This window comes from Folsomia candida, unplaced genomic scaffold (assembly GCF_002217175.1).
Source record: "Folsomia candida strain VU population unplaced genomic scaffold, ASM221717v1 Fcan01_Sc017, whole genome shotgun sequence".
Classification (NCBI taxonomy): domain Eukaryota; kingdom Metazoa; phylum Arthropoda; class Collembola; order Entomobryomorpha; family Isotomidae; genus Folsomia; species Folsomia candida.
The window spans coordinates 1,001,063-1,027,714 of record NW_019091209.1 but is presented as its reverse complement, the minus strand read 5'-3'; the positions used below and the strand labels follow the sequence as shown (position 1 = coordinate 1,027,714).

The 26,652-nt window shown below is 36.8% G+C and overlaps 4 protein-coding genes across 7 annotated transcripts in view; 3 read left to right on the top strand and 1 right to left on the bottom strand.

Moving 5' to 3' along the window:
* The first annotated feature begins 1,759 nt into the window (after nt 1-1,759).
* LOC110856833 (vacuolar-sorting protein SNF8) lies at nt 1,760-4,023 on the top strand. The gene is made up of 4 exons (XM_022105395.2): nt 1,760-1,980; nt 2,377-2,699; nt 2,812-3,011; nt 3,631-4,023. Exons 1-4 carry the CDS (start codon nt 1,876-1,878, stop codon nt 3,762-3,764), a joined length of 762 nt encoding a protein of 253 aa, XP_021961087.1. The 5' UTR covers nt 1,760-1,875; the 3' UTR covers nt 3,765-4,023.
* Nucleotides 4,024-5,620: 1,597 nt separating this feature from the next.
* LOC118437938 lies at nt 5,621-7,659 on the top strand. The gene is made up of 2 exons (XM_035857509.1): nt 5,621-5,827; nt 6,054-7,659. The coding sequence occupies exons 1-2, from the start codon at nt 5,783-5,785 to the stop codon at nt 6,516-6,518; spliced, it is 510 nt and encodes a 169-aa protein (XP_035713402.1). The 5' UTR covers nt 5,621-5,782; the 3' UTR covers nt 6,519-7,659.
* On the bottom strand, nt 7,649-19,435 carry LOC110856936 (xanthine dehydrogenase/oxidase). 2 transcript variants are annotated; one of them, XM_035857507.1, is made up of 33 exons: nt 19,380-19,435; nt 18,882-18,943; nt 18,707-18,808; nt 18,315-18,394; nt 18,100-18,223; nt 17,825-17,861; nt 17,374-17,527; nt 16,719-16,962; nt 15,588-15,814; nt 15,408-15,510; nt 15,195-15,325; nt 14,594-14,722; nt 14,360-14,524; nt 13,718-13,886; nt 13,512-13,627; nt 13,329-13,415; nt 12,849-13,261; nt 12,324-12,507; nt 12,112-12,224; nt 11,807-11,889; nt 11,460-11,692; nt 10,953-11,049; nt 10,856-10,894; nt 10,664-10,681; nt 10,560-10,573; nt 10,407-10,494; nt 9,486-9,526; nt 9,258-9,388; nt 8,775-8,862; nt 8,552-8,713; nt 8,392-8,488; nt 7,902-8,009; nt 7,649-7,804 (listed from the first exon to the last, which is right to left on the bottom strand). In XM_035857507.1, the coding sequence occupies exons 1-33, from the start codon at nt 19,403-19,405 to the stop codon at nt 7,737-7,739; spliced, it is 3,933 nt and encodes a 1,310-aa protein (XP_035713400.1). In that variant the 5' UTR covers nt 19,406-19,435; the 3' UTR covers nt 7,649-7,736. The 2 variants fall into 2 exon arrangements, with proteins under 2 accessions (XP_035713400.1, XP_035713401.1); XM_035857508.1 differs by lacking the exon at nt 19,380-19,435 and having other exon boundaries at nt 18,871-18,943.
* Nucleotides 19,436-19,802: 367 nt separating this feature from the next.
* The window catches only part of LOC110856749 (trehalase), a 23,227-nt gene continuing 16,377 nt past the window's right edge, over nt 19,803-26,652 (top strand). The window contains exons 1-2 of one of the 3 annotated variants that reach the window (XM_035857361.1): nt 19,803-20,043; nt 20,108-20,178. In XM_035857361.1, the coding sequence (XP_035713254.1) occupies nt 19,948-20,043; nt 20,108-20,178 (167 nt within the window). In that variant the 5' untranslated portion in view covers nt 19,803-19,947. Of the gene's footprint in view, nt 20,044-20,107; nt 20,179-26,652 lie in introns of those variants that run through there. The other 2 variants (XM_022105286.2, XM_035857363.1) reach the window with 2 other exon arrangements.

Below are 26,652 nucleotides of genomic sequence, written 5' to 3'. Positions count from 1 at the left end.
AAACATACTCACGAAATTTGACAAACACTGCACCCCAAAATTAAGTACCTTTTTAATTGATAAGCCTGCACCTATCAGCAAGTTTTGTGGGTCATTTGCACACAATCCAAATCGAAATATCTGTTACAAAATTTAAACAAACGAGTTAAATGCAGAACTGTTAGCAAATCCGGATTCCAATAAAAAGCACCCCAACTACTCAAACAATTGAGGACGTTTTATGTATTAAAATAATAATAATATTCCATTTGCAGCAATAAAAAACCGGTAAATCGCATTCAAGTTTTCGATAGTATATTTATACGTAACTACTACTGTGTATACATACTTTTCCTCGATCTGTGAGAACGAAATTTGCCCCAAAACTACTATCCACTGAGATTACCTGCCAAAAATCCTTGCCCATTTCAAAATTCCATTCTGCCTTTTCCATCAACTAAGGCGCCAGGATGGTAATGCCACCAATTGTACCCCAGTGATAGATAGCTCCCCCCAACGTTAACGCCACGACGCGCCCCTTTCCCACCCCTTGCAACGCCACCTGTTGTATTCTCTTCCTCAGGACTTCTTTTGGCGTGCACCCATCGTTCTTGAAATAAGAGAACCGTCCTAATTGCTTCATTTGCTTATCAATTGGTGTATCGGCTGAGCGGAATTCACTGCACCACGAGTAGAGGCTTCCGTCCTCCGTAATTGCGAGGTTAATTGATCCAATGACCAATTCTATAACAGACATAAAAATTAGACAACTATTTTTTATCAGTATTTTCCTAAAAATTCGTACTACCTTTCAACCGAACGTCGCACAATTCAGGAATTCGGGTAATTTTAATATCGCCAAGCTCTTCTAGAATGAAGTGATACGTTTCGTCCGTGTTTGTGACAATGAATCCCTCCTTGTCGTGGACGTGCACCAATTTAGCTGTCTTCCAAATCTCCTCTCCTTCCTGGCCCACCTTGCGATAGACGGTCCAAGGCTTCAACTTGTCTGCGGCAGGAATGACCCCATGCGATAAGGTGGAAGACCCCATTGCAAAAATAGTTGTAAAAATAGTGATGAATTAAATAGGGGGAGTTGATAAATAAGCGTACACGTGCATATGTATAAAATTGCCGCCCAGCGACAAGTTGCCGGCTTTGTTTAGAGTGCGTAAAAACTGAAACCTTATTGTACATACTTCAAATTCATACACATAATTTCTAAAATTTCAGATACTTCGACCACTAATCATTTCCGGGGGAGTCGTTTCCGACTATAAAATTCGTTTTTCCGAACAGTTGACCAAAAAATTCAATAGTAGATTTTCTTAAATTTAAGTGTCACTACATATAAGCGAAAATCTCATATTTCCCAAAATCTAACCTTCCCCATCTTCTTGTCCCTACACCTTTGATGTTTTTGAAAAATTTGAGATTCACAGCACTACATGTTTAACCAAAAATCTTATTTTCCTAGAAAATCTCATTTTCCCCCAGCCCACTCCCGTTTGTTGTACCTGAACAATTTGAGCATGACAGCACTTTAGAGAAGCGATAATCTCATTTTCCCCAAAAGTTCCACTTTCCCCTGACCACACCCTCTTGGGAGTAATTTGGGGGGGTGGTGCGGTAGAGTTGCGCGGTAGTGCGGTAATGCGGGGTGCGGGATAGCTTTATTCACATCCTTGATTCGGCTAACGGATGACGGCTAACGGCAGACGGCTAACTTTTGAGCCGGCTACCGGCTAACTGGCTCCTCTCATCTCCAGCGGGTTTCTCACTTTGAACTCATATTTAGCCAGAGAAGAAGGAACGATTTTTTGTACAAAATTTGTACCACAAACTTAATTTCCAATTTTAATTATTTTTGCTACAAAAGTACCAAATTTATTGAAAATGCGACGAAGAGGAGTGGGTGTGGGTGCCGTGAAGGACTTGAAGGCTGGCCAGGAAAAGTATAAAGAAAAGGGAAATCTGCTTCAGGAAAATTTAATTGACGAGGTATTTTTATTTACAATAATTAATTTTATCTAGTTTTTATTGCACATTTAAAATGAGAGATTTAACGTCAAAGTTTCTAACATACGTAACCACATTATGTTTGTAAGTTTACACACTTTTGACGTTAATTGACTTTGTAAACATTTTTTTAGTAAAAAAAAGTTTACGAAAATTAATTTCAACTAAAAATTCAAATACCGAACACTCAAATTATTTACGAACTTTGTTTTCGAACAAAAAACTGCAGTTCGTGAGTTTCGTAAAAGTTCGTAAATCAAATTTCCTTAAAAATGTGTGTAAAAGTTCATAAATTCTTACAAACATTTCGCAAATAGGAAGGTTACAAACGTTGACGTGGTTCCTTCACTGATTTTTACATATTTATAATATTTCCAGCTATCCAGGAATCTTGACCAATTTAAAACCAAATTGGAAGCCTTCGCTGCGAAACACCGATCCGCGATAAAGAAGGATGCCAAGTTCCGAGAACACTTTCAGGACATGTGCGCCACAATTGGGGTGGACCCTTTAGCCTCGTCGAAAGGATTCTGGTCAGAAATGTTGGGTATGGGGTCGTTCTATTATGAAATTGCGGTCCAGGCCGTGGAAGTCGTCTTATCGACGTCCCACCTCAACGGGGGAGTCATGTCGTTGGGAGAACTTCAAAATAGGCTGAATAAATCCAGGTCAAAGTCACTTAAACAGACGGAAGTTTCATGGTGAGTGGATAAGCATTATGCTTATTATTACACCGGTCAAGGGGGACACACATTTGACCGTCCCTGATTTAATTTATGCATAAATGATTAAAATATGATTCAAAATATACAGCGAGGATATTCTACGAGCCATAAAGTCACTCAACGTCTTGGGAAAGAGTTGTGGCGTTATCGCGTCGGGCAAGTCGAAGTCGGAGTACCTGATATTTTGTGTGCCTGAAGAGCTAAGTCTGGACAATACGACCGTCGTCCAGTATGCGGCACAATCAGGCTCCCCTTTCGTCACGGTGGACAGTATTTGTTCCAATCTTGGTATGAAGAGGACATAATATGTCCGACATACTCATTTTTCATATTCATGTCAATGAGGCAATTCACACAGTCCTTTGTAACCTTGTAAAATTCGTAAATTCTGTAAGCTTACAAGCTTTAACCAAATTATGTATACAAATATTAAGGAAAATTAGCCAACAAATTTCTGTAAAGTTACTCAGATCCAGGGCGTCTCTTTAGTTTGTAAAAGTTTGTAAAATTATTTTACGAAATTTGCACATTTTACAAAGCGACAAATGACTGCTGAATTGTCTCAATGTTTGTAACTGCGTAAGGTTTTGTAAGCTTACAAACTTTTACACACATTTCTAAGGAAATTTGATTTTGACGAAACTTCGAAAACATGGTTTTGGTTCATATACAAAAGTTTGTAAATAATTCAAACGTTTGATATTTCCATTATCAGTCGAAATCGGATTGATTTTTGCAAAAAATATTTACGAAATTGTTTACAAACTCAACTCACTCACGTCATAAGTATGCAAACCTAACGGAGTTACATAGTTACAAAACTTGGCGTGAAAAAAATCCCTCAATATTTTTTTAAACAGATAATTGAACTGAACCGTAATCCACACAATTTTTACTTTTATTTTAGGTTGGACAACGCAACGGGCCGACAGTGTTATAAAAACGTTAATATGCGAAGGAATTGTGTGGGTTGATGACACCTCGAGAGGACGAATGTACTGGTTCCCTAGTTTATTTATGGCCAATAAAGGCTTCGATTAAGCATATAAATTTATGTACCGAATTTTTGGAAATTGTTTTAATCGTGTTTATTATCAAATTTAAATTTTACTTTCGTTTCGTCCTCACAATTTTTAAATATACTTAAATTTTAATCTTGTTTGGAACCATTTTTACGAAATGTATTACTTTTTTATTTTATGAAATGCTGCCTGTAGATACATACGTAATAAATTATATTAATCATCGTCCCTGCGAACGATGGCCAAATTATTTAAATAAAGTAACCCGTTAATACATATATGCATACGATCATTGAGCATAAAATTCTGAACATTTTCATACACGACTCGATCCTTCGTATTTACCTACTTTCATAATAATTCTCCAAAAATATCTCCTTGTACATACTATGCATGCATATTATTCATGCAAAATTCTCGCCATATGCAAAATCCATGATATCCGCCTAATTTATTTTGACTTTTTCACATTTTCTTCGGTTTTTAGATTATTTTACGAATTTGTTCTTTAAGGTTAAAATAGGAATGTTCGACTTCTTTGTAGTCAGCTCTACGTGTAATTATGTGAAAAGTTGAGATTTCATTGTACCATGAAAAACATCATCATCATACTATGTATCAATGATAATGACTGCATGAAATGCACCCAAACTTACACTATTTTCTTTATTTCCTTTCACTGCATGGACTAAATTTAAGCAGAAAATGTCAAGTATCTGCTCTCCGTTATATTAATTATCAAAAATTGTACGAATGTGACCTCCGCCGTCGTCGTTTTATCATCGCTTCCCACGTAAAATCAGAATCTTCTTTTGATTTCGGAGAAGACGATTCCGACCTCAACTTTGCACCAGATCCTTTACAAATCCAGATTCATAAAAACCCTCCCGTTCGATTTAAAGTTACCAAATATTTCCCAATCGTTCTCGCAATTGTTCTCATACCATTATTTTTCATCCCAGTGGGAGCCTTGATATTCGGGATCCTCTTCACCCCAGTCATTTAAATCAAGGTTCGTGTGTTAATTAACCTTTATTAAAGATAATCATCCTATAAACTTTTACTTTTCGTCGCCGGCATCCATGCCGGCATTTTTTCCCGTGTACGATAGCACATTAACAATAGTTAAGTTACGATTTAAAAAATACAGTGTTTCGAGGCAATTCACGAAGGGCTTGGTAACTTTGTAAAATCGGTACCTTTCGTATCATAATTTTAAAAATTTTTACAAAATAAAGGGACGCCACCCTTGATCGGAGCAAGGTTACACAAATTTGTAGCCTAATTTTCCTTCGAAATATGAGCAAAATTTTGTAAAAGGTTTCGGAATTTACGGATTTTACAATGTTACCAAGGCCTGCGTGAATTGCCTCACGAAAATCTACATCGAGAAGGCACAAATCGTACGAAAATACACCGTTTTTAAAGGAATTAACTTTTCATCCGTCTAATTCGTAGAAATGAGTGGACAATCAAGTCCGGGGGCCTATCATGGGTCAAATCTTGAAATTTTCTTTGTATTTAACCTGCATGCCATACTGATAACTTGATTTCATGTGGCACTCAAATGCTTTGTATTAAAATGCGACACTTGTTGCACACTCTTAAAAATAATTTTACTTTTTTTTTAAAACTAAGAACACTCTTGACTCAGGATATATGAAGAAGAAATACTAAATCCCGAGTAACGGTTACTTGAAAAAGAGTAAAGTTTACTCTAGATTTAGTATATTTTATTAAATGTAGAATTGAGACTACTACTCTTCAAAAGGGTAGCATTATTTTTAAGAGTATGGTGTCGGACAAAGGGTTAAAATTTATTCTTAAAATAGGAAAGGGTTGAGTCAACCAGTTTTATTAGGCCGAGGAAAAATTTGATCTTTTTCCTCCCATTTTTCACTCCAACTTACAACAAAACCAACTTTACTCCCTTGGATGTCAGCATTTCATTAAAATATTTAACATTAATCTCTAAACTTTACCCAATTTGCAAAATTCTTAAAGCAAGAGCAAACATAAAACTAATTTTTTGAAGAGATGATAAGCACGGAAATTGATCTTATCCCGAAGTTGGAACAAGTGGTATTTTTGTCGCAGTTTTTTTTTTACTCTAGTTAATTTAATAATTCATATAATTTCACATTAACCTCTGGGCTATCAAATTACACAATTGACTTTTTCGAAATATTACTTTGCCAACCAATGACACACATTTGTCCACTATTATAAATTCCCATGAAATTATTTAAAATTTAACTTTCCTAATCAATTATACATATATGAATATAGTTAATTTTTATGCTTCTAGGTAGACGGAGAAGCAGTGGATTCCGGCAACCAAGTCGTCGTGCCCCCCAAGAAGCGTGCCCGTAGAGGAGGAAAATCCGTCGAAAAATTGAAAAGTCAACAAGCCCTCCTCATAAATGAAGTTGGGACTAACTGGTCATTCCATAGAATTCAAATGGCTTATAAAACAGCAATTGATAATCCCCTCCCAATCTGTTATTTTCGTGGAAATGACTTATTCCTGGAGATTGAGAAGACCAAGACAAAAATACGCGTAGCGTCCTATCTTCCCAACGACGGGGTAGAGTATCAAGATATTCTTGACAACAGCGAGGAAACAGTGGACATAAAAATAAAACACATAGACATAAAAACTTCTAGCCCCATAGCGATCCTTAAAGTAGAAAATTTCTACTTTTTCTTGATCTTCAAAAACTCCAAAGATTGTGATCGCATGGATTTTATTTTTAAAAATGCTTTACATTAATTGTAGTATCAGCGATGTGCACATACTATGTGACAAGCTCAGGGAAAGATTGTCGTCATTCTCATCATCGTCAATTTTAAATCTGTATGTACACATATTTTTTTAAGGTATGCAATTAACGCGTCTCCTAAATAATAGTGAAATGTCTCCTAAGTAATATACAAGTAACCTACATGGAAAACGTTTCCTAATATTATTTTTAACGTCCCATTGAAATCCATAAACAACTTGTAAATTGTTTTATAAAAGGCAGCCTTTATTTTATATAATTATCAGACTTTCGTTTTTAACACAGCCCTGCTTGATTTGTCGGGGCGACCAGCCCAGAACTATGTCGAAGACCTAGGGAAATAGTTTAAACCTCAGTCCTAAATGTTTACAGATAGGTTTTCAAGAATACTGTACCTGCCATTGGATTGAATTTTAAAATTATTTATATTCATGCCTTATGATATCAATTCCCCGTATATACTTGACACCTTATTACGAAATTTGACGCATGAGATGGGGTCATGATTTGGCAATAACTTTCTATCCGACTATTGGTAATAGTTTTTTTTCTAATTGGTAAATTTTTCATTACTAAACCGAAATGCTCGTAATTCCTGTAAAACGGATAGGACAATTTGCCTCTGGGATTACACTATTTAGCAAATATGTACATATTTAAGTATGAGTACATATAAATATAGGAATTATGGACTTGGTTTGAGGATTTGTTCATGTGTACTGATTATCTATATGCATACTATGGCGAATATTGATTGTTTTTTTTTCAACGGGCCGACGCCGACAGTGTTATAAAAATGTTAATTTGCGAAGGAATTGTGTGGGTTGATGATACCTCGAGAGGACGAATGTACTGGTTCCCTAGTTTATTTATGGCCAATAAAGGCTTCGATTAAGCATATAAATTTATGTACCGAATTTTAGGACATTATTTTAATCGTGTTTATTACGAAATTTCAATTTTACTTTCGTTTCGTCCTCACAATTTTTAAGTATACTTGCGGTAACAGAAGTTTTAATCTTGTTGGGAACCATTTAGGCGAAATGTATTACTTTTTATTTTATGAAATGCTGCCTGTAGATACGTACGTAATAAAGTGTTTTAATCATCCCGCAAACAATTAACGATTACCAATTACGAATTTATTTAAAATACCCCGTTAATATATGTTTAACATCACTACTAATGACTAATTAACGTATCTCCATTTAAATGATGAAGTTATCTTTTGACGTCAATGCGAATGCTTGAAGCTCTTCTGGAGTGACGGGAGCATCTGCGCAACGAATTTAATAATAATATTTATTACCACCCACTAATTATCATCGTAATTAATTAACGTATGTAGCATAAAAATATGGTAATAAACCCACCCATTTGATACCATTCCGTACTTCCGGCATCCATCCTCGCCGAGTTTAAGGCATATCGTAGGGCAAAAAGCACGCTGACGCTCATCGTGAGTGGTGCTTCTCCAGTTGCTGCATTTCATTATATGAAAAAAATGTGATAAAAGTTATACAAATGTTCATACCTGTTCACTTTCATTCATTTGAGTGATTATGAATGAAAATGAATTTACTGTGATTTTAATGAAAATGACTGAAAGATTTCATCATTTCAGAATGAAGGACTGTGAATGAATGGATTTCTCACTCATTTCAATTTTCACCCTATGCTAGGGGCGAAGTATGCAATGAAGTCCGATGAAGTGAAATGAAATGAAATGAATTTAAACGAAAATAACTGAAAGTGTGAATGGAAACCGTCAATCAGAAATCCGGATGACTGAACTTTGAATGAAAAAAGTTTTTTTGAACAGGTATGCAAATATTAAGTAATCTTTTTTACGGAAAAATTAACCTTTCGATCCTAAAACGCCATACGGATTTGCTCTATTTCGCACCATCGTGATCCTGAAGTCTTCCGGAATGTCGCGTGGGAGCGGTGGTTTGTAATTCTATTAAATCAGAAGAAGCGAAACCTGCGTATTTATTTATTGCCTTATCAACTATTTGCTTACCCAAGTATTGTGCGTCATCAACTCCCCCGTTGTCTCGTCATACGTCAATTTTTCCGTCGTCCATAGCCCCAACCCCATCACGAAGGCACCCTCAATCTGACCAATGTCCACGTTCGGACTTATACTTTTACCCGCATCCTCGATCAAATCGACTCGTACGATCTATAAAAAAAATATCATGAAATATTTCCAGGAAATTTATTCGTGTGATTTTTGAAATCACTTTAAATTCCCCTGTCAACACGTCAAGCTCCACTTCGGTCAATGTCACCCCCCAGATATCGTAGGGTTGGACGTCGTCAAGCTTATCTCTGAAAAATAACAAAAATTCTGAACTTATCGCCAAAATCACCACATCTTTAATCATTTCTTCCCTCCTCTGGGAATTTATTTTAAAATTCTGACCGAAAAATTTGTAGAGCAGGTCGTTCCCAATTTTTTTTAGAAATATACACTCCAGATTTTGACACTTTTTGCCGGAGGAGATCTCAAGTTTAAGAAGCCTTCAGAAAAATTGGAACTCATTGAAACTCGCTTAAAAAACTCGACGCCAATCCATCAATCAACTCACTGAGGACAAATTTATCGTCCAGAATTTTAAAATAAGTTCCCAGAGGGGAGAAATCATTAAAAATGTGTGACGATTTTGGTGATAAGTCCAAATTATGGATACAATTCTATCTATTTTTAGATTTTGGGGACTCACTGATGATGTGCTGTTAGGAGCACGTGCGCTTTATAACACGCCATCGCCGTCTCCTCCCAAGTCGGGTTGTCCAAGGTGGCCTTAACAGGGGCCATTTTCGCCAAGAGTTGTTTACAGCATTGTACCGCAGCCTGAAATAATTATGGCGAAAAATAAAATTCATTCAAAATTTCAGGAAATATGCAAAATTTTAGACATTCATTCATGCCATGATATCTCGTTACATACATGACAAACAAGCTCGCTCGTAATTGCACCACCGGTAATGCCTGCAGAAGAAAAATTAATGTTTAATTAGTCCATGTCCTTCAAGTTAATTTAATTAATTAGTAATTGTGGTCCATTCATCAAAAAAGGCATGCATCTTGTTTTGCATTAAACTATTTATTTTGAAACTTTAATTAAACGTCTAATTGGAAACACGGTTAAAATTCTGAGTCAAGTTTTCAACTTCGAATTACAATGTTTGAGTGTAAACCATGCACCTGAAAAAATGAAGTGATTCGCTTCACTGTGAAGGTTTTTGAATGGTTAAATTCCTTTTTTTAATGGCCATTTGTTAAAATTTACATGTGCATTTAAATGTAAGGACAGATTCATGTATATCAAAATTTCGCCTTGTTTGGTTTTAAACTAAAATTTTGTGATGATGGGAACTTAAAATTGACAATTAAAATCTAAAATAACACGAAAAGCTTTTGTATGTTCTCGATTTATTGCAATTTTTGGGGGAAAAATTCGTGTTTTACGTTAGTTTTAAGTTCGGACCACACCCACAATTATACAATTTGAGTTTTAAACCGAACCTAAGCGATTCGTGACATTCTGAAATTTAGTGAAGCGTAAAATACACTTTATGCATGATTTGTACTCCATTTGTAAAAAAATTGTGTGTTTATATATATTTAATTATTATACAGATTCATGTTCTATCCTTTGTAAGATGAAATTTACATATTTCTCTGTTATATAAAACTGAAAAACGTAGTATTTTTAATTTAAATTATGTAGTGGTTAAATACAAATAAATGAATGTGCATGTGCATGTAGAATAACCACATATTTACATATTTAGATACTAAATATGCAGATTCACGTCAAATTTTAAAATCAAATTTTGAAAAGTGTCAAATTACGAAAAATAGTTACCTCCATTTGGTGAAATGAGGGTTGACGTTGGTTCAATCTTGACCTTTTCGATGGGAATGTTCAACTCGTGAGCGACAACTTGTGCACACTAAAAATTATGCGTATGAAAATTGTTTAAGAAACTGTAGCAATTTTACCCCAAAGAAATTTTACCTTGGTGTTAATTCCTGTCCATTTTTTATGGAAAATATAACAATTTCATATTACCAAATATTTGTAAATTGTGTACGTTTTTATATAATGAAAAAAACATGCACCTTGTCCCATTTCGATCCCTGTAAGCAAATATTACATTTAGAATTAAGTGGTCAAACTCTGAGGTCAACGCCGATCTATTTTTCTAATTGCGGTAATTTTTTTGGGGGCGTCAGTGCCAATTTTGGTGATTTTTTGGGGGGCGTCGTTAACCTCTCTCTGGTCAAGATGGGTCAAGAAAGATAGCTTTTTACCTGCATGCGACACATTCACCGTTCCATCGGCCGCATAAACTGGACAGATTTCAATTATTTAGCACGAAAAATTCCACATTTTTAAATTATGACCCACCCGCAATGTAGACCGGAAATCGTAAAACGATATCAGGATACACGTTCGGATATCGCATCGGAACGATGGAAAGTCCTCGCTTTTTCCAACGATTGTTCTAAACAAATAAATTATTTAGAAACTTTTTATTACAAATTTTTGCACTAATTGAAAGAATGGAGGTCTCCCAGCGAATGTGATCTGATTTTTGGCAAGCTAGTCTAAATCGGTTGCAAATTTAATGAGTATGAAATTTGCGAAAGACGCGATCTCCTAATGGGCACGTTTGGCCGAGATAGCTGCATCCGAAGAGGAGAAAGCGTGCTTTAAAGTCGACAAATTGTACACTTTCCAAATTTACTGTATGTTTTCTCCTCTTCGGATGCAAATATCTCGGCCAAACGTGCCCATTGGGAGATCGTGTCTTTCGCAAATTTCATACTAATCAATTCTTCATCGATTCACACTAATTCGCTCAAAATCGGATCGCATCCGCTGGGCGACCTCCCTTGCAAATTTGACACCGACCTTGTTAAAATTGTCCACGAAAGGTTTCCTCTCATCGAAGGCGGAAGACGTTTTTAAATCTTGAATCATTTTCTGGACGGGATTTTCTCCCTTAAATTTTAACCCTGGAATCCCAAATATAGCGTCGCCATTGGAAATCAAGTTATTCATGCGGACCTGCAAAGGGTCGAGATTCACGGCGGAAGCGATGTGCTCCATGATATTCTCGATTATCGCGATTCCTTGCGTGGACCCTGCCGTAAGATAAGTACTTAATTAGTGAAGGGATATCAACTGATAAGCACATACTTTTAGTATTAGCATGATGCAAAATTTATACTAAATTGGTTAATAATTTTTATAAATACCTGGTGCTCTGCAATACGTGTTTGGATGCGTGTTTGTAATCGCTTTTCCGGAAGTTGCATCCCATCCGGTGGCCCGATAACAGCTGAGCATTATCGAAAAAAGGTTGGTTAATTTTTATGACGAAAGTTAATTTTCCAAAATTTTGGGAACATTACGTTTGAATAATATGCGTACGCCGAGAATTTAGTTGAAATTCAAAGAAAAAATGTTGACATAATTTTCAAGTGCTATTCTGCATGCCCTCATTTTTCAGAATGTATGAAAAATTAAAATATTTTCGAAATTTTGGTTAAATTTGGGTTACTTTTGTAAGTTGAAAACTGCCAGAAACGATGTCGCTTCATTCCCAACGGATCCAGGGTCACAGAAAATGTCGCATTTTAAGCTCATGATTTTGCCGTCTTTGTCCACTCCAACCTAAACGAGAGCTAGATTAAGATAAGTATTTCCACTTACGCCAATGTTATAGGTTTTAACTATGGCGCAAGTTACTCATGGCGTTAGCATGTTATTTACCTCATATTTCGCCAGGTAGGGTAACCTCTTCCCGATCATTTTCATATTGGTTTCCAAATCCAGGACGACGCGGACCGGTCGATTCGTCACTTTCGCCGCTACCGCGCATGCCGTCGCGACATTTGTAGCTTTGGAAATTTTTGCCCCGTACGCACCCCCAAGACGCCGGATCGAGACGGAAATGCTGTCATGTAACAATGACTGGTTTTAACCAGGCATGTATTCTTGGTCGGGCAGAGCCATGCTGAGCACATGCAAGCTTAAGGCTCTGCCCGACCAAAAATACATGCCTGGTTTTAACCATTTTAGTCCAAAATAGACGTCCAAAACTGGTTTTAGCCAGTATTGGATACCAAATTTTGGACGTCCAAAATGTCCAAAAGCTTCCAAAATGGCCAAAGTGTCTATTATTATTTTGGACAGTTTTAGGCATTTGGACGTCCAAAATCGTTTTGGAGGCTATTGGGCATTTTGGACATTTTGGACAGTTTTGAATATGCAGAACCAAACTCTGGTCTCACCCACCTATGAATCGGCACGCCCAACGCGATTGCAACAATGGCCTGAACCCCGTGGGGAAATTGGGACGCTGAAAAGACATCCATCCCGTCCTCCTTCGGAATACAGAGACAAGTCTGCGTCTCCATGTGGAAGTGGTACTGACTCCCGATCTGAAATTCCCCCCGGATCATCGTCCCCCCCACAGCGACATGTTCTTCTTGTCCTCCTGAGGACATTGTCCTGTTCAGAATCCAGTCCTCCATGCGACCCTCATCCCTCGCCAGGCGGAGGGACTCCTTCACCGTGAGAATCGGCTTTTTCACGTCCGTGTACAAAACGGACACCTTTTTCGCCGCTAAGACCGCAATTTCGCGACTTTCCGCAAGAATTAGTCCGACCGCTTGTCCCGCGTGGGTTACTCGTTCGGAAATGAAAATCTGGAAAAGGAGAGAATTTTGAAAAAAATGTATGTATGACTTTTAAGTTTTCTGAAAAAACTAAAACCTCTTCGGCTTCCGGGTAGAAAATTGCGGCATTATTGATTCCCGGGACATCTTTGGCTTGAATGAATCTTTCCACGCCGGGGATTAACTGAAATTTTGAAAATTTGAAAATTTGAAAGAAGTTGAAATTTGGAAGAATTTTGATGAAAAGGGTTGCATTTTTAACTAATTTTTAATTAATTACGAGAGCTTCGGACGCATCGACCCGCTGAATTTTAGCATTCGCCACACTTGTTACGACAAAAGCTCCGAATAATTCGCCGAAACGGGACTCCATATCGTTCACGTATTCCGCTTCACCTAAATTTTGGAGAAGTTTTAGAAAATTCAGAAATTTTAGAATTTTTTTTTAGAAATTAGGAACCATTTTATTCCTTAGTTTCTTATCACCTGAGGCTTGCACTTTCCCCTCAATTTTAGAAATTGGTTGATACAAGGGCCACTCGGAGGTGTCACTCGTATCGAAATCTTGTTTCCCTTGCATCAAGTAGCGATCAATGTCACGTGCCCCACTCTGAACCCGGGGGGACACGGAATCCCCCAGTATCCCCAGGATAAACTGGAATAATTAGATGAAAAATAATAAAATTTGACGACCCTATTAAGTAAAGACTTTGTCCGTCTGTCCGTCAGCAGGATAACGGATCGAGATAATCGAAATCGGTTTACGACATCCCACATATGACCCCAGGGGGAGGATCCCATCTCAACTTTAGGGGTCGATCGGACCACCTACCCTAAAGGTCAGGTCATAAGGGGTGGGATTACATATTTCTTTGCTTGTTTCACCCTATTGTTACATTTCGTTTGGTACATATATACGGTTTATTTCTTGCAAGTGGTCACTTCCACCAGAGCTCGGCGGATATCGTGGATATTGGAGGTAGGAGGGCGAGAGTTTTTCATGGATATTGGAGGGTGGAGGTTGGAGGGCGAGATTTTAGCCCGGGTATGGATATATATCCGGATATTTGGAGGTTTTCACCCGATATCCGCCGAGCTCTGCTTCCACCCCACTGCATTTGACTGTACCTTGTAGAGCAGCGCTTGTGTCAGGATTTTTCTATATTTTGGGTCTGCCTCGACCCCCCCAGAGGTCGGCTGGACCTCCCTCTGCAAAGATTCTATCGCTCCCGAAATGGTTTTTTGGTTCAGGAATTTACCAACAAAGTAAATTTCCGTGTTGACCGCGTGGCTCTTAAATTTAATTAATAATTTAAATAAGTATTATTTACTTTTTTTAAATAGTGAAATTTTAGAACCCACAAAATCTGGAGAAATTCCCCCAAAAACGATCGAAGGCTTGTCCCGAACGCTGAAATTCCTGTTGGTATCCACTTTCATGAGGATGGCGCAGTTCACGTAGGCATGCGCATTTTGGAGACGTCGGCCTATCTGGAGGCAGATAAGCGGTGAATGGTTAAAAACAATGATAAGCATAGTGCAGATTGCAGAAATATGTATGTAAAAAATATTCACGAAAATAAATCTTCTGAATTTTCTTTTTGTACAGTTATCCGGCTTTTAAATGTGCCAAATTTTTTGCACAACTTTCTTTAAATTTCTTCTAAATTAGTCAAAATATTGACAAAATTCACGTATTTTGATAAACGATGTTTATCCATTTTTCAAATAATAACTGAAACTTTGAAAAATATAGAAAAATGCATGAAATTTTTGTGTTTTTTATACGAACACATCCACAAACGGACGGAACGATAATTTGTGTCTTATCAAATCAAGAAGGTTGAAAATATCTCAGTCCTTGATACACTTTTGACTTTGTAACTTATCATTTTCACGTAATTTTTGTACGTTGCAAAATTTCCAAAAAAAACTGAATGTTGTGCCAGTCTGATGATGTTACCTTGAAGCTCTTAAAGTAGTAGTTGCCGCCCCGATAAGGTGGGAAATTGATGGAAAGGATAATCTTCCCGTTCATCCCCATCGCTTTAAACTCCGTGATGGAATATTCTCGCGACACGGTGGGCGAGGAGGCTGACAATCCAGAACAATAATGAACAATAAGAAGAACAAGAATGTCCTCGTCTGTCTGCTAAGTAGGCCTGCTTTCCCTTACCAATTAGCACCTTGGCCCCCACGCAGTCCAAGAGGACGAAAACGTCGGATGGAAAATCGGCATGGAAATGTTTCAACATCAGATTTCCTCCCAGTGTGGCGGCCTATTAATTACAGCGTTACACACTTTTATGGAAATATAACTTCAGAAATATTAATATTTTTATTTCAGAATTCCAACATTTCGAATCGGCGTGTTTGCCACTCTTTTTAAATGTTTGGATATTTGAGCCATGTAGAAATATCCGGGCAGTTCGGAGGCCTTTTGGAAGTGATCGATTGCGTGGAAGAGCGTCACTCCGGCGCCAATTTGCACCCCCGTGGTGGCGCTGAGGACGGCATTTTTCAATTCTGGGACCGAACTTATGTCCAGATAAGCTTGGTAAGGGCCGTCGTTCTTGTAAACGCCTGAAATAATGAGATGAAAATATTTGTAAATCCGAATTCGGGGTTTTACCCGTGTTTCTTGCGGGTTTGCTACATTTCTTGTACTGTAAAACAAGCCACGCAAGAAATCCAAGGTGCAAGAAAGTGGGAGAAAGTGCAAGAAATAAGCGCCATCTATAGCCACCCGCCGTATTTACCGCGGCGGGACGTAGTTTCTCCCACCTTGCATTTCTCCCAGGTCAAAATATTTCCCTGTCAGAAACCACTTTCTCCCCTCATTTCATGCAAGTGGTTACTTACTTTTACCCAGGGTTCGGAAAAACCCAGGGTTTTAATCAAAAATTATAAAACCCATGGGTTTTAATGGGTTTTACCATGTTAATTGGGTTTTATTTGGGTTTTAATGGGTTTTATTAGGTTTTATTGGGTTTAAGTGGGTTTTATTGGGTTTTAATAGTTTTAAGTAATAATTTAACAACAATTATTCGGAATTTGTATCTATTCGGAAATTATTTTTGTTTTACAACACTTGAAATCTGTGATGCTAAAGAATGGAGTCAATTGTTGCTTTGTTCCGAATTTTCATATATTATGATAGTAATGAAATAAACTGCTTTAGAATGAATTGAGATAACGTCTTCTAACGTATAGGAGATGTATTTAACTTTTAGAATATAGTTTTAAGGTAAAACTCGATTAAAACCCAATAAAACCCATTAAGACCCAATAAAACCCATTAAACCCCAAATAAAACCCACTTAACATGGTAAAACCCAGTGGGTTTTATTCATTTACAACCCATTAAAACCCATTAAAACCCAATAAAACCCAACCCATTAAAACCCAGGTCGGAATACCCTGCTTTTACCTGAAACATTGGGTTTTTTGGACTAAAATTATGAGATCAACATTAATATATATTCACCTGTTCCCGTATTTCCAGCAATGATCCGATAATTCGTCCCGGAAGTGACGAAATGTTGTACCACTTCGAAAAGAGTGACCAAATTTGTGGCACGGATCCATTTTTCGCCAGATTTTAAATTTAGATATAATTTGGTCTCTTCCATTGAACAATTTTCAAATTTTTCAGTCAATTCAGAAATTTCGGGTGGATTAATTTGTTGGCAGCACGTCATCCCTGAACACGGACATTTTGTGGATTCAGGCTGATAAATAGTAGCAAAAAGGAGACATAATTACATAAATATTGCAATTCACGCTAATGTTTGTAACCCAGTAAACTGCTCCTAAGTTTTGTAACTTAACGCCCGTGGTGAAAATCGACCTGCCAAAAATTGGGGGCCATTTTTTTGCGAAAAATGAGATATGCAAAATTCTGCACATCACTTTACACAACGTGTTTAATAACTTTTTGAACACGTCGAAGGATTTTTTAGCATGCAATTTCCTACGGAATTTTGCGGATCGATCTTCTTAACTTGGTTTTCGCTTTACAAAATTTTTACAAAATTAAAGTTGTAAAGAAAATTTGTACAAAATTTGAAACTTGGGAATTTTACGAGGTTTACGATGTTACAAACATCCTCGAGTATATTTAAATTGACTGATTTTTTTACCTGTGCCATTTTTCTCTTCAATTCCTCCGACGCATTTCCACTCATGGCTTTAAACGCATCCAAAATAGGGCGATATCCCGTACACCGGCAAATATTCCCATCAAACGCGTCCTCCACTTGCTCCATTTTAAACGATGGGTTGCTCTGCGTTAAACTGGAGAAAGGTTAAAGTTAATCACTGAAGCAATTCACGCAGGCCTTGGTAACTGTGTAAAATCCGTAAACTTAGAAACTTTCACAAAATTTTGGAAATGTTTCGAAGGAAAATTATAGATTAAAAATTTTTGTAAATTTGCTCAGATCAAGTGAGTCTTCTTATTATGTACAAATTTGTAAAATTATGATACAAAACCCAACCCACCGATTTTACAAAGTTATCAATGACCGCGTGAAATGCCTCATTTTATTATTTATTTATTAACTCGATTTTAATTAAGACATTTAAAATTACCTGTGAAAGTTCATAATCATTCCGGGAGTACAATACCCTTAAGTGATAGATAAACAGGTATATATGTAGTCACAAATAAATTAGATAGATTCACTCTGACTTTTGTAACCCAGCAAGTTGTGCATGTTTTTTTTTTTAAAAACGGTTTAACAAAATAAATTGGTGTGAATTTGGAGTACATTTTCCTCCTTGATTTTCGTAAACTTTGTCGTTTAAAGGGTTACAAACGTGTGATTTGTGCAGGTAATAAATAAGAAAATGCTGTATATTATTACCACATTGCGACGCATTGAATTTGACGACTTGGTCCTGAATCTTGTGATAACCTTTGACCCGATCACCGAGCCCCTCAATTGTCGTGATGTCCCAACCATCCGCGCAAAATACGGGGACCAGACACTAAATTCAGATGGTGATATTAACATTAAATTATGTAAATTATACGTATTATGTAAATTATAGTTGACTTTAAGTCAGTGAAATTGAATACCGAATTGACGGCACGAATGAAATCCGCCCCTGTCAATGGATCCTTCGATTTCACCGTTACAACACAAGCCCCACAACCTCCTGCAAAATTTGAAAAAATGATGATTGATTATATTCATTTGGGTATATATTTATGAAAAATCTGGGGGAAATATTTCCGAAAAGCAGTTTTAAATTATGAATTTTCCCAAAATTAAATTTTTAATTTTAAAAAAACGTTGTACAGTTGACAGCGTAATTTGTTAAGAAAAGAAAGATCGTGGAAATATCGGCTAAATTTATATATTTGTTTTTAACTTTATAATTAAGGAATATTGAAATTTTAGAAAATATAGAAAAATATAGAAAAATATTTAGAAATTCGAGTTGTGAAATAAAATTTGACCCTCGTACCTTCCCGACACATGAATTTGGTCCCCTTAAGTCCGGCCTGATCCCGGATAAAATCCACCAGTCGAGATTCCGCAGTTATGTTAGAATCATGGTTCAAATTCACTGAAATAATAATCAAATTTTAAATAAATAAATTATTTCATAATTCTGGAAAAATCTCGAACTTTTTTCGAACCATGGTGTGGTTTTCCATTGAGGAAAAAATCGACCCGGTTCTGTTTCACGGATTCGTCATCTCTGAATTTCAGGAAGAGAATAAGTCAGTCAAAATACGTGTGTTGGGCGTACTCACAACACGAAGCAACTCATATAGCAAATATTTTGCGAAATATATTTCGCAAATTTAACCATTTCGCAATTTTTCTATATAAAAAATACTCATTTACACAATAAATTTGTGAACAAAAATGCGACACTTTCCAGCAAATATTTGCACAATGCTTTTCAAAAAAAATAATAAAATTACGAGATTTGCGACCCACGCGAAAATATTTGCGAATTAGAAAAATATCTATTTATTAAATATGAAAATCTATAGGTAAATAAAAATCCTACAATTTTCCAACAAAAAATTGTAAGAAACTTAGTCGTCAAAAATTAGGAAAGCTATGAGATTACGCAAATAATATTGTCGTGAGTACCCCCATTATTATTTATTTACTATGTATCTTACATAAATGAACTTTGATAAGCCCCCATCTTGATGATAACCTTAAACTCGTTTGTTAGGAATCATGGCAAGTAATAAAACGAAAATTCTCATAGGGTTATATTTATAGTTTTTTTAATAAACAGAGTTGTCAACAAGTGTCAATTTTATGACACCAATTCTTTCATATTATTGTTCAAATGTCGGTGAGACGTTGATAAGTAAATAAACAAAATCGCGTGTAACATTGTAACTTTGTCATTTACTGGGAAAAAATCATGATCCGCGTTATGTTACCTTTCATGCCACAGATCGAATCGAGGTCACGCAACGCCACGCCACGTAGTAATTGCTCGTCTCCATTAGAGTCAAGTTTTCCATTGCCCTGCTAAAGAATAAGTAATTAATTGTACACGTAGCGCGGATGCATCATCATCATCACCTGCTGATCCATTTTTTAAGCAGTTTTTACACATATGTAGTCGTAATAATTTTTGGGATGAGAAATAAATAAATAACACAAAATTTCTGACGGGTTGGTTTTGAGTGACACTTTTGTGTTGGTCAACACACGCCACTCGTCACAATCATCATGTCGCAAATCAAATTTATTACACGTTCAGTGAAATTGGTCCAGTTTTATGCATCCCCTGGGACTAGAATTGCAAAAAAATCTGGAAATCTGACGGTATGATTACATATAAATATTTTTTAATTGAGTATTTTTTAATCGCAATATTTTTACTTGGCAGAGATGTAGTATACAAATTCGTCACTTAGCGTCACTTCGTCAAAACAGATCGTCATCGCCCATTTCAAATGAGTATGTGCCCACATTTTTTTTGTATGTATTTACGGTCAAAATGCATGAGATTACATATTATTCTTGGAGATTTGCTTGTTCCCCTGCTTTTGCGAGAACACTACATATTTAGCATATAAATAGCAAGAAAATAAGTATGTATATGAATGTGCAAAAAATAGCGAAGAGTACTTTGCAATTATCTAAGTATTGGCAAAATCGACCATACACTATTTATTTGCATGCGTACATTACATATGTATCTCTACTTGAAATTTTTCTATCCGATTAGGACAAAACTGCATTTTGCATGAGATTTCTATGTTTAAATGAAAGTTGGTCAAAAAATGGGTCTAGTCCGCGTACGAAAATTCGCATATTTTTTGGCTGAATCTGGTCTCAAGCTGGTCTCAATCTTAAACCGTGTGAACCTTCCACGACTCCACAACTTGAGACTGCTCGACTTGATGAGTGAGAGGCAACTTGAGACAACAATACTTACCCAGTACATGTGCATTGCTTTACTGCACTTTGTATGCAAAATAAGTTGACACATGGCATGGTAAAAATAGTATTATTTCATGAATTATTGGGTAGGTTAAATGTCCTCAGAAGACGGGGAACTTGATCCACATCATTTCCGAAATACAGACCGGTACAGATGCACATTCTTATAAATATTCCCCGTTTTGCGTCACCAACATCATTCCAAAATATACATAAATAATAGTCGTCGTTCGTTCACGATTCTGTTCTTTAGGACAACAAGGGTCTCCTTGTTCTTCTTCTTGATGGGGGGACGGATTTATTCAGCGAGATTAGAAAAAAATGAGGAAAAAGACGAGGCCAGACTTGAGGGGATCACAGCAGCGGGCAGAAATTAATTAGTGTCAAGTTGGAAATGGACCAAAATACGGATAAAATCAGTCACACAGACAACAATAAGGCGAGTGGTGCAGTCGCGTTCCTTGGCAAGGGGACAATTCTTGTTCTGTTCTTACGAAAATTGAAGAGAACATTACGGACGGACGGATATATTCCTTCCTGATTTGATTAGCGTGATATATCGGGTGGGCTAAGTTTTTAGACCAAGTTCTGGATTTCGATTTTGGTTTCTATTTATTTTCTGGATTATTTTGTTCCCACTAAAAAATATGAGATTCCGGCTAAATCGTTTTATTCCACTTGAAAAGAAATAATGTAAAAAATCGGTATTTCGTCATAAAAAGTGGGAGATTTGTGCAAAATGCAAAAAATTAGGGGGATTTACTTTGCAAAAGGGCCGGATTTTCGGAGAACTCGGTTTTCTAAATACATTGATACCACAGGTTAATGTTAATTTAGCGTCCCATTTAGCGGCGCTAAATCCAAAGAACGGTTATGTATTACGGAAAATATTTACGAAGTATGTATGTGCAACAAAAATCATAAAATTAGAAATTTTCGAATAATTTACATTTTCAAATTTAATACTCCAGATTTTTTGTGGTCCAATTTCTTTAAGCAAAAAAATTCGTTTCTCACATTGTTATATTTACAAAATATACCTACATATTTTTTTAATTTTAAAAGATTCTCGTATTTTTCAAACAATAGTGGAAATATGTGTATACAGTATGTCTGAAAACCTAAAAATACGTAAAATATGTAAAATTTTTGAAATTTTTGTGACCCATGCGACTTACGGAATACTTTCCCACAAAGTTTAACCTTCGGTTGGCATCAAATTAAAAAAAACGAAACTAAATACATATCCGCCCTCTGCCCATAACCGGAATGAAATCCTTGCAAAAACAAACAAATTCAATTCTCATCCTTCCTAGTAAACTCACTCATTTCATGATTTATTCAACCACACGAACGAACTCCGAGCTTGTCTGACATATCCATTTAATCCGCAATGATCTTGTCAAAGGCTTGGTAAAATTTTACTATCATTAAATCAATCTCCTCTCCCGTCATGAATTTGAAAGGGTTCACGTTTTAAAAAATGAAACGGAAGTCGCAGTCGCATTACGACAAATAATGATTGACTGGCAAGAGAAGATTGTCCACGGAATCAGTGGCCGCAGAAGCAACGGGGTGACAAATATGTAACCGACATTTATGTAAAGACAAATATGTAAACGACATTTATGCTACCCGACAAATATGTAACCCGACGAATGAAAATATGATTGACTAATCCGAAATAAATATATATACTAAATCCTCTTTGTTGCATATTGGTCTCTTACATATTCGTCGGGTTATATATTTGCCGGGTAGCATAAATGTCGTTTACATAGATGTCGTTACATAAATGTCGGTGACATATTTGTCGTATCACCGCAGAAGCCGTGAGGACATTAACATTTCAGGATAGGGGAGGGCCGGGGTTTATAAAAGATGGGGAGATGATCCCGACATCGAACAACCGTGGGGACATTGCCCCTCTGCCCCCCCCACCCTTCCGCGGCCGCTGCACGAAATATATGTGACACTTAGGAATAAAGAAAGACGTCCATCCATCTCACAATTTGATACATTTTTTATACGTACCATGTGACTATTGGGACGCATCCACAATTAGATTAGAGAACGGGAACGATGTATAAGCACTTATCTTTTTACTGCGAGGATAAATTTTGCTTCACATCAAGAAGAATGGGATATTATTGCACTACGTACTCCTTTTTCTTAGGACGAGAGGAGAGAGAGAAAGGTTTTAGCTTGATAATATTCCATCTGGATTGGATTTAATGCCACAATTTGAATCCCACTTCACACATACGTACCGTTTACCTCGGAATAACCCGAAAAAATGAAGGTTTTTTGGTTTCGTGAGGGGGGTCGTTATTTTAAGTGACAGTGGCCGCGGAACATATGTAGCTTGAGGGGACAGAGGGACAATGTCCCCACGGTTGTTGGATGTCGGCATCATCTGCCCATCTTATTTATATAAACCCGTCCCTCCCTTATCCTGCAATGTTACTGTCCCCCGATGTTCCCACGAGTTCCGCAGCCACTGAAAGTGTGGCTTAAATACTTGGTGCAAGAGAGGTTTTGTCCCGTCCGGATTTGGAGGGGCCATGGTTTAGCGGATGAAAACCGGAAAAACCCTCGTTTCAACGAAAGTCTGGCGAATTTTTATGCTTATGGTTTCCGAAAAAGGCGAGTAATTCTTCAAAATTATGAGAAAACCGGCGAAAATCACGCAGATTGGTATCAAAAAAGTACAAAATTTTGAAACCTCAAACTTTCCTTGAACTATTGAACCGTGGTTTGTTCCAAATCTGGCAGATCGTTACATGCTCGGGCAGGTGCTTATGTAATGTTGGCAGGTGGAAAACGTGGTGAAAGTAAAAGTGCATGCAGAACACCCGATCCGGGCCTGGGCCTAGGTTTTCCCTGCACAATCAGAATTCCGGAGAATGGAAAGTCATTAATTATGCTTGATAGCTTTTCTTGAACAGTTTTCTCGCATGAATTCAGTTTCAATAAAGCGACTTCAATTGGCCCCTTGCTTTCCCACGATGATAATGTGTCACTACCCATAAATTGATCCCCTCCTCTTACCCGTCTTCTCACCAGAGCGCGGATATGTATTTATTTGATCCCGACCGACGTTCAAACGTTGTCGGTGTGTTCCTGTAACTTGTTTATTTCATAAAAATTTCAAATTTTATTTTTCATATTTCTAAATTTCACACATATCTATCAATATTTCCGCTATTATCTATTTCAAAATTATGAAAATCTTTTACATATTTTTTTCAAAAATATATCAGTATATATTTTGTAAATATTTCAAAAGTATCGGATAAAATTTATTTGCTCAAAGAAATTCGACCGCAAAAAATACATGTTCAGAAGTTCAAATTTTGCGACAAATTTTATATTTTTATAATTTTACTGTTCATAATTTATAAATACTTTGGCGTCTTTTCGTAAAAATTAAACACATTTCAATGATTTTTCAAAAATATTTCTTTTACATATTTAAAAATATGGATATATTTTGTATTTTTATATTTTTTTCCCGTACATAATTTGTAATTATTTTGTTGTTTTTTTCATAAAAATTAAACACATTTCAATGATTTTTCAATAATATTTACATCTTTTACATGTTTAAAAAATATGGATATATTTTGTATTTTCATGTTTTTTTATACATCTTTGGTAAATATTGGTGCTTTTTTTCGTACATATTTCACCCATTTTTCATAAATACATATCCGCCCTCTGCTCCTCCTGACAGAACAATATGGATATGTAACTCTGCTCTTTCAGTAAAAAGAAAGCAGTTAGTTCATCCTAGCAAATAATTCGGGATGCATGCAGCCCAGGAAACTTTTTCCTCCCGTAAAAGTTTCCCATATCGATCTGTACCTTTCTAATTCGGTAATTGTTCCTCTTCTTTCTTTCCGTGGGCAAAAGTTGGGTTTGGTTTGGTTTAGCGAATGTGTGTCGTCCCTCGTTGGATTGTCGCTTCATGTCTCGTCATTAATTATTAAGAGAGATAAAGAGATGGTCAGAGAGATGATGCGGATTTGTGTACCTTGTAATTAAGTACTTATTTTGGTCGGGATTGTTTCTCAGAGTTTGTGGTTTGCTGGACATCAGTGGCCGCGGAGGGGTGATGGGACAGAACAGAATAGAGGGACATTGTCCCCACGGTTGTTCGAGGTCTGTATCATCTTATATAATCTCCCCTACCCTGCAATTTTAATATTCCCAGATGTCCCCCCCCTCACGGCGTCCGCGGCCACTGAGTCGTTTTTCTTCTTGTTGCAAAGTCCTCTTCCCAGTGGCCGCGGAAGGGTGAGGGGACAGAACAGAGGGACAATGTTCCCACGATTGTCCGTACCATCTCCCCATCTTATATAAACCCCTCCCTCCCTCAATTCTACAATGTTAATGTCCCTCGATGTCCCCACGGCTTCTGCGGGCACTGATATATATCGAGGTGGACGGATACGAACAGTGGCCGCGGAAGGGTGAGGGGGCAGAGCGACAATGTCCCCACGGTTGTTCGATGTCCGTACCATCTTCCCATCTTATATAAACCCGGCCCTCCAATATCCTATAATGTTAAAGTCCCCCGATGTCCCCACGGCTTCCGCGGTGACTGATGTCCATGTAATAAATTTGCTGGCACTGTAGAATGTAACATTGGGAAAAAAATTACCTCGGAATAACATTATTATTCTCGGGAGAGGGGAGGAGAAATATTTAATGGATGCAGGGTCACATCCTCGAACCACAAGTGTCATAAGAATAATTTCATGGGAAATATATTGGTGCCAAGTGGGATGGCTCAATCGTAAAATGGGAAATTTTGTTGATTTTATTCCTCCCGTTGAACAGGGGGCATTTAATTCGCGAGAAACACTGAGGTTGAGAGGACCTTAAGGGCCCCTTATTTAGTTAAAACTCTTCTGAAATATGAACCTAGAATGAATATTGGGAACTGATTTTGGTAAAAATTCTATGAAACGAGTATCTCATTTTCAAAATGGTAAAAGATAAGCACATTTGCAATAATTTTTCCGCTTTGGGAACTTATTTTAAAATTCTGAACGACAAATTTGTCCTCAGTGAGTTGATTAATGGAATGACGTCTAGTTTTTTAAGCGAGTTTCGATGAGTTCTAATTTTTCTGAAGGCTTCTTAAACTTGAGATCTCCTCCGACAAAAAGTGTCAAAATCTGGGGGTGTATATTTTCCAAAAATTAGAAAACACTTGCTTTACAAATTTGTCTTCCAGAATTTTAAAATAAATTCCCAGAGCCGAAAAATGATTAAAAATGTTCAAATTTTCACGATTTGTGTCGTGTCGTCATCTTAAATGGATAAATCAACTCATAATCTTGCCCTTGATTCTTTAAATCTTATTTTTTCAAAATTTATTAAAATAAAAAAATATTTTCAGGATAATTGGTTTTTTAAGCTAAATAATTTTTATTTCAAAATTTTTTCTCAAGTTGACGTGATTAAATGTCTCGCTATAAAATAAAAAATACAATTCTACAAAATTAAACAGAAAACTCCTTAAATCGACTCATTTTGGAAATAATTTCGTCTCACTTTTCCCTTCGTGTGAAAAAATCTCAACTTTCTTAATTTACTTACTACGCAGTTGATGAAGAGAGACATGATTATTTTGTATTTTTGAGTGAAAATCATGTCGTGCTTTAAAACGTGACGTCTTTCGAGCAATACAAGTCCGTACGGACGTATGTACGTGGTCTTGTTTAAAGCTGTTTTAAGTTTAGTGAGAAATCCGTCCTCAACTAATTTGCAAACTTTTGCTCCCTAATGAAACCTATTCTCTGGACGAGAATGCCCCTCAAATTGTTGGGAAACTCGATGAATGGAATTTCTCCGGAAATAATTTCTAATTTGTATGGCGAGCAAGCAGTGGCCGCGGAAGGGTGGGGACAGGGGGACAATGTCCCCATGGTTTTTAGATATCGGCATCATCTCCCCATCTTATATAAACCCGGCCCT